The following is a 15,711-nucleotide window of genomic DNA, read 5'->3' as shown; positions in this document are numbered from 1 at the left end:
TTTGAGAGTCAGGCATTGGTATCGTGCAATGGGCATCGAGTGTCGGTCTTTGATGTTGAGACGACGTTAGAACAAGATGAGATGTCAGATGATGGTGGGGCGTGATTGTGGTGTAGAAATGGCTAGCTTCAAGCACATCATATCAAGTTAGTATCTGATTTGATGTTGAATGATGATTGGTTTGAAATGTTTATGTCGTGATTGGCATCAAACGTCGCGTTGTTGTGAAACCTTAGTTGTGAACCGTCAGAGAGAAATAAACCTAAATGTTTGAGGAATTGGGTATTGAGTGTGAACAATTGATTCGAGACTATGGATAAGATATAAGAAATTAATTTCATTTTTTAATAAATAAAACTTGATATGAAAGAAATTAAATTTTAAATTTCTTTTTATAAAATGTTTAAGACACGCATGTCGGACACGGATTTTTCAAATTTGTTTTTTAATATTTTTTTTAATCAACAACATTTCTTTCAGCATGTCCCACAAGTGTGGGAGGCGTGTTCTGTCTGATATCTATCGGACACCGCATTCTCTCTGTTGAGGAGAAATGTCAGTGCAACATAGATCCATATTTTATATATGATTTGGAGAATAATTTTTTTATATTAGATATAATATTAATGGCTAAAATAGTTTAATATTTAAAAAAAAATATTTTACTTGTATAACTAAATTGATTTGTCTTAGTTAGTGATCCGTTTCCTTGACAAATTGATGTTTCTTGCCTATCATTTTATGTATATAGATTTAGGTACGTATGTAGCGACTTTTATTAGTAGCCGTGGAGTGAACGAATAAGTTAAAAGGCCTGTTGCCTTGCCATTTGGAGATGGCCAACTTGATAGGTGAGATCTCTTATGAAATAAAGTTGAAGCAGAGTTAATTTCTAGAGAAGAGGGTGCAAGACGAGGAGAATGAAAATTGCATACATGATGATAATATATATATATATATAATAAAAATAATAAATCTCATTTCATATATGTTAAATTATACCGATTTTCCACTACTACATTAGCATTTATTCACTTCTCATGAATATAGTTTCACCATGAGATTACGAAGGTCAAAAAGTTAACTAATCATGCAATGAAATTTAAAAGATTAAAATGACATTTTAAGAAGGCAAATGGAAAGCATATGCCTTAAGAAATGAGGGAGGGCATAGGAAACACAATGAATGAAGTTGCTGGAGTTAAGAAAAACAAATGTTTAAGCTAAATTTTCAGAGTTTCCGGTAACCAGCAAACTTTTAAGTGACGGGCAAGTAAATAAATAAATCATGGTATTCGAACAATTAATCAAGCTCAAGCAAACAGCCAGACACTAACAAAAATGGGATGTTACGTGACGAGATTATAAAAAAAAAAAAGCAAAAAACAAAACTTTGCATTAAATTGAATATGAATCTACCTAATTAGACGGATCTACACAACCGAGATACTAATTTTCACTGTTAAAACATGCTCATAAAACCATCAGAACATCCAAACGTGAATGATTCCACATGCATTAAAGAAAAACATGAGAGACCAACAGATTTGACAACATGATTATACCAATGGTTTTGTTTTTGCTGAGTTTCCATTTGAAAATATACCAGCCACAAGAACGAGCTGGCCTTCAAAACATTATTAGCTCGTTCAGGAAAACAAGAAGTTGGGCTAAGAGCATATCTAAACAAAATTATCCAAAACAACACAGCAGAAAGTTCTGGGCAGGTACTTGGGCTCAATCAGAAAGCATTTAAGAGCAAAATGCTGTCTTAGAGAAAGCTTGAGCCTGGAATCACTTGAGAGAAGAGTAGTAGCATATTTATTGATTTGTTTTACAAATGTACACTAAAGAACGAGAAAAATATCGGGTCACTTCCCAAGGATAGTCTATCTAGATGCAATACATCCACATTCCTAGAGAGCATGACCCTATATACTGATGCCATGACTAACAAAGCACAGCGCGACTTATTGCTTAGGTCTATATGAATACCATACATTAATCTTGTATTAAACAACATAGAGGATCAAATATCCAATAATCTACTCTTATGCCATATGTTCCTCACGATCATTGAACAACAGTAACAAATAACATCAACTTTTCAAAATTTGCATCAAACAACAAGAGAATAATTTCACCATATAAAAATAAAACACAATAGCAAAAGGGAAGTCCAACAGAATTACATTGATAACTAGAAAAAAAAAGTTAAAAAGAAAAAGTTAAATAAAAATTTGATGGAAAGGGAAGATAAGAACATTTTCTAAAAAGAATACAAGAAGTACAGACACAAGAAAGACTGCATTTATAATCATCCTAGTAAATAACAACATATGTTAAAAATTACACAATTATCCAACTTTAGCAATCCTTCAAGGAATTAATGTGCAAGAGTGGCCCTAAAACTCTTACTTAATATAAGAAAATAACCAAGTAAATAATTAATTTAAAATTGCTCAAAAGCATGAGTTTACAAAACAAGGAAATGCATGCACAACCTATTTACTCCTTGAAAGGCATGATTCATAGCACTAGGTGCATTCCATGCAATTCACATCTTCAGAAATAGTCTCGAATAAAGCTCACATTAACAATGTTTTAAAGCAAAAAGCCCTACCTACTCCAGAACACTTCTTTTTTTCATTTTTTGTTTGGATTCTTATGTTTTTCTTTAGTTCAAGGTAAAGGTAATCCAGCAAAATATATTCTTTGCACAACAAAAACGGAATCCTTTGATAGCCTATTCTACAGATCACACTGTAGCGTGACAGTTCTTTTTCTTTTTTTTTTTAATTGTGACAGTTCAATTTAGCTGCTTGCTAAATCAAACTCTTCATAAACATCATATAAATCTACTATGATGTTATCATGTCAATTTTAGTTCTCAGTTATAATAAGCATTGCAGATCTTCCAAGGCTGCAGAATGATGCGTTAAACCTTCCTTAAGTTTGTCTGAATAAATTTACTAACTTTATAAACAACCTTTTGGTTAGAACATGGGATATTCGATGAGGTTCGCTTAACACTATTTTCCCAGCAGTCAGTAAAGATGATTATGAAAAGTTTGGGTCCCTGTTCCCCAATTATTTCCACCTTAGTTCGCTTTCTAGCATTACGGGTTTAAAAAAAATAATTGAAACTCTTATACAAGAATCTAGCTTTACAAAGTCAGAAAATATTTTCCAAATGAAAGGAAAACTTCATGAAATCAATGTGCAATTAAGTTACTCAAACTTGAACAGATTTGCCTGTTGTCATCAGATAGTGCCAAATAAAGAAGAGTAGAAGACCATCATATAAATAGGAGTGTCATATAAATCATCATCCAGTTATGTAGGGGTATTAATATCCAATGTATGCATTGAATTTTTGAGTTATACAAAGTTATATCACCACCATGGTTTTGATTTAATGTTGTAACTAATTAAAGGCTTAGGGCATCTCCAACCAAACTCCATAATCATGTTTTGCGTCTACGAACTGCACCAATCAAACGGCAAAATGCGCTTTAGTCTCGTGTTGGCGTTGCACTATTCACGAATGCATTCTTTTGGAGGAAACAGAGAATGCTGAGGCAAAGAAAGGCTAGCACTTGTGGAGCTTGCGGAGTTTGGTTGAGAAAGAATATATAAGGAATATTCTTTTTTGGTGTTAATAAATAAATTCAATTGGAGAAATTACTGCATTTTGAAGTGTTGCTGTATTTTGAAGTGGAAAATAAGTTTTTCGGTTGGAGATGGTCTAAAAGAAGCTCACTTACTTGATTGCAAGTCAAAATGAAGCAAAACAAATAAGTATAAATACACCTTACTCGAGTAAAATAAACGCCACAAACTGTAACACAAATGCAGAAAAAGCATTACATAATCATCACTTACTGAGTTTTTAAGCATTGACGGTGTCACTGGCCTAAGTTTCAAAATTTTCTGGCGATGTAGCTCCTCAATCTTTTGGGAGTCATTAGGTTGCTGCAACCACAGCATAACATCAAAAAGAGTGTACAGACAATCAATTATTGCTAAAAAATAAAGTGTGTTACACAAATCACCTGGGCTGTTGCACGAACTCGTCCTGGAGCTTGAGCCAATGTTTCAGCCATACTTAAGCCAGTTGAATTGCTTGAAGCAGTTGCCAATGCAGAACTTGTTTGTAGGGTAGATGAAACTACTTGACCATTTACTCCAAGGATGGGAGGCACTTCTGCCAAAGCTGATGTCCATCCATCACCACCAATAATCCTCGAAGCGCACACAGGGAGATTATTAATGGCAGTGCTTAGACCTGGAGAAGATACCCCACCTAGATCTGACCCCCAATGCCTTTCTTCAGCTCCAAGTGAAGGGAAATCTCTCTCGAAGGTAGATTTAGTAATGTTAGTGACCATACCACTAGAAAGAATGCCATTACTTGAATTATGTCCATGCCTTTTGAGATGGGAGTCAACACGTCGTCTTGACACCATTGAATGAGAGCGCCTCAAGTAGTCATTTTCAGGTGTGTTAGCAACCAATGAATCTGGATAATTGGAAAATCCATAATCCAACAAAAGTGGTTTATCTCTGTCCCAAAGGTCGGGATTCTTCTCTCGATCCCTATCCCTATCACGTTTGCTCCAACCAAAACTATTGCAAACCGGTGAAGGAAGGTCCTTCTCCCGGCCCATGGAGCCATTGCTGCTCACACTTCTCCGGAAAGACGATGAGGCTTTATCGGAGAAAAACAATGAACGTGGAGCGTCATGTTCACATACACTTGACAAACTGTTTCTTGATGGGAACACATTGGTATGTTCATCTGGTGCTGCAATAATATACAACGGAAAGAATTAACACATAATGAGGAAAAAAAGGATGATCAAATGTTATAATACCTGAATGTAGGGATCCACTATTGTGATTTGTGTTGATGCTGCCAGCTGTATTGTTGTTTACTCCTTTATACCACTCCGGAACAAAGGTTGGCTCACTTCGCTCCATTGCAGATAAGGACCATCATCATCTAAAACATAATTGAAGAGCGATCAGGGCTTGAATCATTCCACCTTACATATGAATGCCAAGCTTGAATAAATCTATCAAATTTTTCCTTCTTATTCTGTACATGTGAAATATCAAAAGCCACCGGTAACCCTTTCAATTCTAAAATGAAGAATAACTCCTAATCGGAAACGTCTTTTCCACTCACAAATTGAGGCTGGGCAAAATTCGCCTAGATGGAGGCGTGCACCACCAAGGGTTCAAAATCTTACAGACTGCCCTAGAATCCTTCAGCGGCCCCAATAATGCAGCAGCACTAAAGGGCTCCTAAAATCCCCAAAAACTGAAAATATAAGGTCCAAAGCCTACGCTTCCATCATCAGCAATTTGAATCAGAGTAGTTTGCGACAGCGCTCAAGAGAAAATTATCTCCAAATCCACCGGGAATTCACACATAATGCGGATGGCACGAACAACCCTAATTAAAAGTCTTCATCCCACTGTCAACCAAACCCCAGAAAGGTTAAACGAATAAAGATCAGGAAGCCAATACCATCAATTGTTGCAAGATTTAGGTGCAAAGTGGTCGGCGTCGTAGCACAGGGAAGAGAGCGAAGAAGGGAACGGTATACGACCCTTTCCTAGAACTGAAGTCTGAAGCCCTAATCCTCTGTTCAATACCAACGGGCAAGTCTTAAGTTAGTTTCGAAGCAGCGCAGGTATCATACAAGAAGGCAGAAGCTGCGGGCATAAAGGAGGATTGAAAATCCCGGAAAAAAGATTGGATTATTCTTCCTCTCTCTCTCTCTCTCTCTCTCTCTCTCTCTCTCTCTCTCTCTCTCTCTCTCTCTATCTTCTCTATTATGACTAATCTCAACCTCTCTATTTCCGTCTCTTATGGAACGCAATCCTTTTCGTTTCGTCGATTCTTCTTCGCTCGCTTATATTTCCGATTTGTGCTCCAACTTCTCCTTCGATTTACAGATTCTTCTTCTCAGTTTGTCGCTCTATCTCTCAATGGTTAGGGTTTCGGAGGGCGTTTAGGAACGGAGGCGGTTCGGATTCCGGATGATGGAGGGAAACGGCAACAAGGGAAGGGTTTCAGGTTTCTCGCTCTCTTCTTTCCTCTGGCTTCTATATTCTATTTTCCTCTTTTATCCGTGAAAACAGAACATAAATTTGGCATTTTTTTCCTAATAGAATAAATTGAAATTTATAGCGTATAATCTCAATCATTAAAAATTTGCATATTATTTTGTTATTAGATCTTCTGAAAAAAAAAAAACTTTTAGTAGAACAATTTGTTATTACTTCAGTCGTAGAGATTATATATTATAAATTTCTATTTGTTTTTATATAAAAAAATAAATGTCCAAATTACATTATGATATATTCTACTTTCAAGATTTAAAATTTAAAAGAGAAAAATATTTTATAAAATAAGATTTAAAAAATAGAGAGAAAATATTTTCTTATTACCTTTTCTCTCCATTATCTTCCTAAAAATAACTAATGAGAGGTAGAGTGAGAAATTGAGAAGAATGAACATGTCACCATTAAATATATGTGATCATGTTGCTCCTTACAAATTCTTTTTTTCCAAAGAGGTCTCATCATCTTTTTAAGAGAAATGTAAGCAATAATGGTTCCATGGGATGGGAGGAGCATGGGCAACCATGATAGTGGTAGGGATTGAGAGAAGGATTTGGCCTTCGGGACAAACATAAACCATTTTTGTTGGATAATGAATTCTCTAATTATGTAGATTCATTGGCTACTAACACATTTCAAGATGTCTCGGCTGATAAATTATTATGTGCGGATATCAGATCGTCTGGAGGCGAATCAGAGTGCGCCATGTCACATATTATACAGCGGGTACATAGTAAAGGGGTGACATGACGCGCTCTAATTCGCCTTCGGACGGCGTCCATATCCGCACAGAACAATTTCACCTCAATGAGGCTCTCCCATTCCCTAGTTTCAAGACGGCATGTTAACTCATGTCTCAAAAGTTTTGTATTTGATTCAAGAAATAAAGTTATTTATAGTAAAAGTATGGTAACTGGCATTAATAAATATATCTTTCAGAGAGACTTCCCAACATTTGGGGCTAAAAAAAACATTAGGGATCAATTTGTCATGTCCCGGGATCTAGTGAAAGAATATATCTCTAAACCTATTTATCTCAACCACAATATAGATTAAATGAGTGCGAAGTAGCAAATCTAAAATAATATTAATAGTCTTAAGTATTATCAAGATTTTATTTCTCAAGAATCATATACAATAATTCAGTTCAAACAAAATATATATATTATGTAACACCTTAAATTCTAAATTGAAAAATTATATCTTATATATATTTTTAATTCTTACTAGAGCTATTAATTATCCATCAATTTAATAATTCCAGGGAAAATCACTACAAATCATATACATTAAAACTTAATTCTATATTCATTCTTTCAAAATATGATTTAATTGATCTCATTTTAACTCATGACTGCACAAGAATTAAAAAAAAAAAAATAAAGAACAAAATGAAATATGAAAAATCCTAATTTACCTCATTGTGCAAGATTCTATCTTTTTACATACCTGAAATAAAAACAACATAATGAGTTTACAAAGTCCATAAGGCAATTAAAACTACCAATACTTTCAATGCAAGGTCCTGATAATTAATATGTCTGATCATCTCAATCATTATAAAGTCAATAATCATTAGTATATGCAATAAACAATCTATGAAATTACTATAAAACCCAATAAGATTAGTAGATCTAAAGAAACTCATTAAGCATAGAAATATATCAACACATAAGAAAATTAATAAAATTCTATAAAATAATATCAGGTAATATGCAGTAAAACATGCATCGATTATCTATCAATTATATTCATGCCAATAATTTAATCATATATTTATATCAATCTTTATGTCATATATTAGTGTGTAATATTAGTATTCCGTACCAATATGTTATATCAATAAGTATTAATATCTATTAGTGTCCCAATCATATGTTATTGCCTATTATATTGGTCTTAATATTGATTCTATCAATTATGTTTATCAATCATTTCATATGCTTTTATGCTCTTATGTAAATGCATTTAAACATGGATACAACTATGAATAGCATGACAAAACATTTAGCTAGTTACATGATGTTTTTTGTATCTTATATTATTATCAAATGTTAGGTAGTTATCTTGTAAGAGTTGTCACTCCTGCCCATTGGTGTATCTTGTCTCCTTATGACTCTCTATCTTGTATCTTGTATTGAGGTTTAACCAAAAGCCATAATTTAATGGAAAGCTCACCGGCCCATCATCAAGATACCTTGCTTCAACCAATCTGAATTATTTTACGATTAGACAATATTTCTTGTAATGCCACATTTATCATATATCAATCATATCATTTTATATTCAAATTCAGTATCATATATGAAATGTAATTAATAAATGAAATATAAGAAAATCTATATACTACTTATTTTTAAAAAATTATAATTATCAATTTACCCAATGAAATTCAATAATACCACAATCAAAATGCTCATATGAATTATACATATTATATGCAAAAAGTTACACAGTAGAAGTTTGATAAATCATAAGAAAAATGTATTTTTATAAATTTAAGAGAAATTAAATTCATCAAATATAGAACAACTAAAAACAAAGAATGATTCAGGTTACCTACCACAATAAGAAGAAATCTCAAAATAGAATCTACAAAAAAAAAAAAGAACATGGAATAATTTTCTGCTCTTTTTCTCTCTCTTCTCTCTCCCACGCTCTCTTTTGCTTTTCCTCTGCCGTTCTTCTTTAACCTAGCAAACCAAGTAGAAGAAAGGGAGGGGAGGTGAGATTTAGATGGCTACTTATATTATTATATTATCATATATATATATTATATATATATATATATATATATATATATATATATATATATAATATATATATATATATATATATATATATACTACTGTGTCAAATCATTTTAAAATATTCCTAAGAGCTTAGCACCGCGCGACGACAATTTTTTGGTGCCTCCCAACATTGATGCTCTCATAAGCACATCACTGCAACACTCCAGCTTAAAATTTTCAAAATTTTCAAATTTTAATTTTAAAATCATTTTCACAAATTTAAGGTTATTACAATCTATCCACTTTGAAAAAAAATATCACCCTTAATATTTCAACAATTAATAAAAACAAATCAATATTAAAATAAAGTCAATATAAAATAAAATTAAACCCATTCAAAATTGAGTCGATTCTCAATTCAAAATAAATCGACACGATATTAATTCTACAATAAAAAATACAAATAACTAATGATCACTAAATTATCATTCGTTGCATTCAATCAATTACACATTTTACGCATATGCAATGATTATCAATAAAATTCAAATGCATAAAATTGAGAATTATACATGTGAATCTGTGATGCCCTAGAATTTCATTTGAAAGATTTTTTTTAACCTTTAATTTACACAACCATAGCCATCTAATTTTTTTATCAATTAAAACATCGATATTTATACATCATCAAAAAATTATCTTGATCGGGCACAAATCTCGAGGTAAAATCAACGCTTCGGCTCCCAAATTTGGAAGGTTTAACCACAATTTGGATTACCAAACAATTTCCAAACATGACATGCTTATAATCGAATCGAGCAGCTAGACAAGACAAATCTAACGAGCCCAAGTTTACAGAATTTCGACATCATTAAGACCTTCAAATGTCTAACGAACGGTTCATGATCAAGTGATTCAACATCGGTCGTCCATCCAAACCACTCCCCATTTGCCTAAAATTGGGACCATCCGAACTCCAATTTCAGCAAACTTATAGTTAAATTGAACGTCTCTTAAATACGAACCCAACAACACCAAAGTCAACTCAATCCTAGCCCAAATGGGCCCGAATAGAGGAGCCAAAGCGCTGTTGGAAGGTTCAACCACAATTTGGATTACCGAACATGACATGCTTATAATCGAATCGAGCAGCTAGACAAGACAAATCCAACGAGCCCAAGTTTACAGAATTTCGACATCATTAAGACCTTCAAATGTCTAACGAACGGTTCATGATCAAGTGATTCAACATCGGTCGTCCATCCAAACCACTCCCCATTTGCCTTTGATCTTCATCCTATGTGCGAGTCATGACACTCTAAGAAACCCATCAATCGACCCCTCATTCCTCTGGAAAAAGGACCCCTAAGCCTCAAGAGAAAAGAGAGAGATCGGAGATCACTCTTGCATCCTTGCCTCCTTTACCACCGCCTGAGGTTCTGCCGAACCACCACCTGAGGCCCCGAGTGTATCACATGCTCATAAACATTATATCTGTGTTAACTCAGTGTTAGTGTCTAGTGCACATGCTTAATATATTTAATTTTTATTATAAATTTCATATAAACTTTTTTGGAATTTTAAAAAATTATTCATAAAATCGAACATTTTATTTAGAAAATTATGGTTAAATTGGTTTGCAAAATGGACACATGACGGTCAAATTCTTATTTGTATTGATTGGTACCATTTTTTAGGGATTTTTATCAGTGCCCAAAAAATATGAAAAAATTGTGTAATTAAAATACATCAATGTTATAGCAAAAATGATTTGTGATTTGGACTTATATTGACTCCAGCAAAAAAAAATATTTAACAGGATTAAACATGGGCTATTACAAACTAAATTACAATATCGGTGGATCCTCTTAATGCGTTCCTAACACTATGTTAAATTTGATTATAAATACCTATCCCCCAACAATTCCGTGGGTTTTTCCCTTTTTTGAGCTTTTCGACATTAAATCTTAATCTCCTTTATTTTTCCAATGCTTTTAGTTTATTGCTTGTTTCATTACTCCTCATCCCCAACAATGGAAACACTGATCAGCCTTACAATGCAAGATTCATGTCACAGATTAATCTGATATGACCCACAAACTAGATATTTCATATCCTGTTGATTTGCAACATATGAATTCCAGGATCTAAGGTTTAAAATTTTTTCATATTTTATTCTCCTTAAAAACATATAATAATAATCACAGGGCTACTAACAATATCTAATGTATTGAAAATAAACTCATCTACAAAATGCTCTTTTTATTTATTATTAAAATGAATATATAATTATAGTATATGTCTATAGATTGGGCTACAGAGTTAAATAATAAAATTAACTAGTCATGATTGTAAAACAATTTACAATAAATAAAGAAGAATCCTTGTATTACTAACTATTGATATGTCATCAAAAAATTATCTTGATCGGGCACGAATCTCGAGGCAAAATCAATCAGGAAACTTCAAAAATTAAATTTAGGATCACATGAACTTCGATTTTAGTAAACTTACAAACAAACTGAGCGTATCGAAAATAATAATCGAACAACACCAAATTTGACTCAATTCGAGCCCAAATGAGTCCAAATAAAGGACCCGAAACATTGTTGGAAAGTTCAAACCACAATTTGAGTTACCAAACAGTTTCCAAACATAAAGTTCTTATAGTCGAATCGAGTGGCTCCACGAGACGAATCCAACGAGCTCAAGATCGTCGAATTCTGACATCATTAAGATATTCAAATGTCTGACGAATGGTACACAATTAAGGGATTCAATATTGGCCGTCCATCCGAACCACTCAACCTTTGCCTTTGATCATCCTCCTATTTACGGGTCATGTCATACTAAAAAAAATTATAAATAGTCTCTCATTTCTCTTGAGAGGGGACCTAATCAAGAAGAAGAAGAGAATGATAGGAGGTAAGAAACTCCTTCTCGACCACCGTCGGGATTCTGCCCGACTTCCACGGTATGCCGGAATTCTGCCAGACTTCCACGGGACGTCGGAATTCCGCCCGACTTCTAAGTGACGCCGAAATTATGCCCGACTTCCAAGTGACGCCATAATTCCGCCCGACTTTCCAGTGACGCCGGAACTCTGCCCGACGCCCAAATGATGTCAGAATTCTGCCCAAGTGACGCCTGAATTCTATCTAATCTCCAAGTGACTCTAGAGTTTTGCCCGAATACCATCTAACGTTGGAGTTCTCCCTGGCTGCCGACTGATGTCGGACTTCTACCCGATGCCGGACCTCCGCTTGTCGTCAGATTTCTACACGATGCCAGACTTTTGTCCGTCATCAGATTTTCGCTGGAAATCTATCCGATGCTAGATTTATATCTATTGTTGGAATTCTACCTAATACAGTCCTTCCGACCTCCGTCGCTAGATAAAAGTCTTTATGACCTCTACCGCCCATCGACTTACGTCGCCAGCCAACTACGATCCTACCGACCTCCGTCGCCCGCCGACTACGATCCTTCTGACTTACGTCGCCCGCCGACTACAATCCTTCCGACCTCTATTACCCATCGACTACGGTCCTACCGACTTACGTCTCCAACCGACTATAGTCTTTCCGACTTCCATCGCCTGCCGACTACGGTCCTGCCGACTTACGTCGCCCACCGACTACAGTCCTGCCGACCTCCGTCGCCCGCCGACTACGGTTATTCTGACTTACGTCGCCCACCGACCACCGACTACAGTCCTGCCGACCTCCGTCGCCCGCCAACTACAGTCCTTCTGACTTACGTCGCCTCTAACTTACGTCGCCCACCGACTACAGTCCTTCCGACCTCCATTGCCCGTCGATTATGATCCTTCCGACTTGCGTCGCCCATCGACTACAGTCCTTCAGACCAAACAAACACATTAACATTGATTCTTTGTATTCTCATCATGTAATGTACTCTATAAGATGTACATCAAGTTAAGGCCTTCCCCCAAGGAAGAGTGTCATTTGTAATCAACTACAATACTAGTGGATTCATTCAAACTGGACTAGACCCCATTTTTTTCCCCCTTTCTCAGGGGTTTTTCACGTAAAAATATCAGTGTCTCTCATAAATGCTACACCCACTCTCTTATATGATTGCATGCCGGATTTTCGTATAATGCTAAGACATTAAATTTTATATTTCTCTACCTCCGCGAATATTTCATGACGCAACAACTATATAGTACATTTTTCAACCGGCTTAGATCCCATAAATTTTTCCTTTTCAGGACTTTTCAATGTAAAATATTTTTTATCTTATTATTTTTATCTATGCATCCTAACTTTTTTATACAACGCTGATAATATATATAATAAAAAAGAGAGTGAGTTGAAGAGGATAGATTTGGCAATGAAATAATAAATAATATATTCGTTTTTTTAATTTAACTATTATTTTAACAAGTATTATTTTATACTAAAGACGAGTACGAGTTTACACGAGAGGATTTGTCTGCGACGCAATGACGAATACCAATCAGCAGTTATTTAAAAATTGCGCCATTTTCAACAAAAGTCAGGCAAAATAAGAAATTGGTGGGACTAGCTAGTGAATCTTGGCCGTTAAATCAAACCGGATCGGATAAACGATTGGATTGACCCGGCCCAAAAATTATGATAATTAATTTTTTTTTTCTATTAAAAAAAACTGTTTAGAAAACAATAAAATAATTTTCACAGTGAAGTTGATGGGAGGCAGTTTCTTGGGCTATACGTGAAAATGAATGAATTATTTTTTTTTCCTTTGGTTGAACCGACTTAGCAAGGAATTTGTATTAGGTCCGGACACCTGACGTAGCTCTACATCCGGAAGTCAATAACATGTCGCCACGTGCTCTTACGATTTACGGTGCGGCCCGAGACCCACCCGGATCGGAACCCGGTATTACTATGTATTAGCTGATTTGTGCAGATCAGTGTAATGCTAGGTTTTGCTCGGTAACGAGAAATATCATTATGTCAAGACCAATACCTACCAATACCGAGCAATACCTAGCAATACCCCGATTTTGCTAGGTATTGCTCGGTATTGGTCATGATAGAGCGGTATTTCTCGTTATTGCAAAGCAATACCTAGCAATACACGAACATAGCAATACAAGGTTCCGGTCCGAGTCAAGTCGTCGGGCCGCGCGATAAAGAGTAAGAGCACGTGACGACATGTTATTGGAGTACGGATGTAGAGCTACGTCAGGTGTCCGGACCTAATAAAAATTCCTTAACAAGACCTGAAATGTAAAAAGCTTTATATCAGTGGATAATCATAAGAGAAATAAAAAAAATTATTTTATAATGAATGTAATATATAAACAATTTATATTATACTAATTTTAAAAAAGATTTAGGAGTTTTAAAAATATGAAAAATTGATCTAATATAAACGAGTGTATAGTAAAGTTCTAAAACATTTGAAATTTATTATCAAGTTCAATTTTGATTAATTATAATTCTCAAATATATTATTTTGTATTTATCATTCTTATTGCATCTTGTTTGTTGTTGTCACATGACATTATTGTTGCCGCTTGTCGATCTTCATCACTATTCTCGTTGCTGGCCACAGCCAACACCAGCACTACTAACACGATCACCCATCATCGTCAATGCCGCCCTCTGTTGTTGGCGGCTGCCACAACCTATCGCCGTCTTCCGACTGTCGACCACTATCATTACTAAATTTTATATTTCAACCATTTTACTTCGAATTCAATAAAAAATAAGCATCTTCATTTATCTTTTATTAATTAAAAAAAATAAATATCTCAAGTATAGTATACTTCTTTTATACGATTTATTTGATTAGATACTCCGGCACGGTTATTTCTCCTAAAAATGAATAGATTTTCTTGGCCTATTGATGCTTCTAGATGAAACTCTGTAAGTCAACAACTTTGACTTCGCACAGCTTTTGGTTAAGGAAAATGATATGTACGGAATATATATATATATATATATATATAAGAGGATAGTTGATACATCATCAAAAAATTGTCTTGATCAGGAACGAATCTTGAGGCAAAATCAAGTTAGAAATTTCAAAAATTAAAATTGAGACCATTCAAACTTTGATTTCTGCAAACTTATAGTCGAACTGAGCGTCACAGAAACACGAACCCAACAACACTAAAATCGACACAATCCGAGCCCAAATGAGTCCAAATCAAAGACTTGAAGCACTTTTGGAAGGATCTAACCACAATTTGGATTACCAACCGGTCTCCAAAAATGTCATTCTTATAGTCAAATCGAGCGGCTAGACGAGACGAGTCCAACGAGCTCAAGATCATCAAATTCTGATATTATTAAGACAGTCAAAGGTTTATTAAACGATGCATGTTCATATGAATCAAGATCGTCCGTCCATCCGAACCACTCTCAATTTACCCTTGATCTTCCACTTATTTACAAATCATGCTACTCAAGAATTCTATAAATAGAATATCATTTCCTCTTGAAAAGAGGGAGGAAGCCAAGAGAAAAGATGGAAGAGAACGAAGAAAGCTCTAGCCGCCTAGCTCCTCATCGACCACCGCCGGAGTTCTGCCGCACCACCACCGAGATTCTCTTGCACCACCGCCGGAGTTCTGCCGTACCACCGCTGGACCACCAAGGGACGCCGTAGTTATGTCGAATCACTACCAGAGCATCAAAGGGCGTCAAAGTGCCACCCGAAGCCGGAGTGCCCTCTGATGCTGAAGTGCCGCTACCAAACCACCGCTTAACACCGGAGTGCTGCCACCTGATGTTGGAGTGACCCTAAACCTTTGCGAAACTTTTAGTTGACATTTGTATCTGGTCGTCTTCAAGGATGAGTCGCACAATTGTACTGCTCAAATTCT

The 15,711-nt window shown here is 35.2% G+C and overlaps 1 protein-coding gene across 2 annotated transcripts in view; it reads right to left on the bottom strand.

The window, feature by feature from the left end:
- The window catches only part of LOC110106207, a 16,061-nt gene extending 9,928 nt beyond the window's left edge, over positions 1-6,133 (bottom strand). Inside the window, exons 1-4 of one of the 2 annotated variants that reach the window (XM_020836005.2) lie at positions 5,192-6,133; positions 4,878-5,005; positions 4,056-4,807; positions 3,886-3,975 (exon numbers count right to left, since the gene is read on the bottom strand). In XM_020836005.2, the coding sequence (XP_020691664.1) occupies positions 3,886-3,975; positions 4,056-4,807; positions 4,878-4,983 (948 nt within the window). In that variant the 5' untranslated portion in view covers positions 4,984-5,005; positions 5,192-6,133. Of the gene's footprint in view, positions 1-3,885; positions 3,976-4,055; positions 4,808-4,877 lie in introns of both variants that reach the window. The other variant, XM_020836004.2, reaches the window with a different exon arrangement.
- Between the last annotated feature and the right edge of the window lie 9,578 nt (positions 6,134-15,711).

Source organism: Dendrobium catenatum, unplaced genomic scaffold (genome assembly GCF_001605985.2).
Source record: "Dendrobium catenatum unplaced genomic scaffold, ASM160598v2 fragScaff_scaffold_390, whole genome shotgun sequence".
Lineage (NCBI taxonomy): Eukaryota > Viridiplantae > Streptophyta > Magnoliopsida > Asparagales > Orchidaceae > Dendrobium > Dendrobium catenatum.
This window is presented reverse-complemented; position numbering and strand designations above follow the sequence as displayed.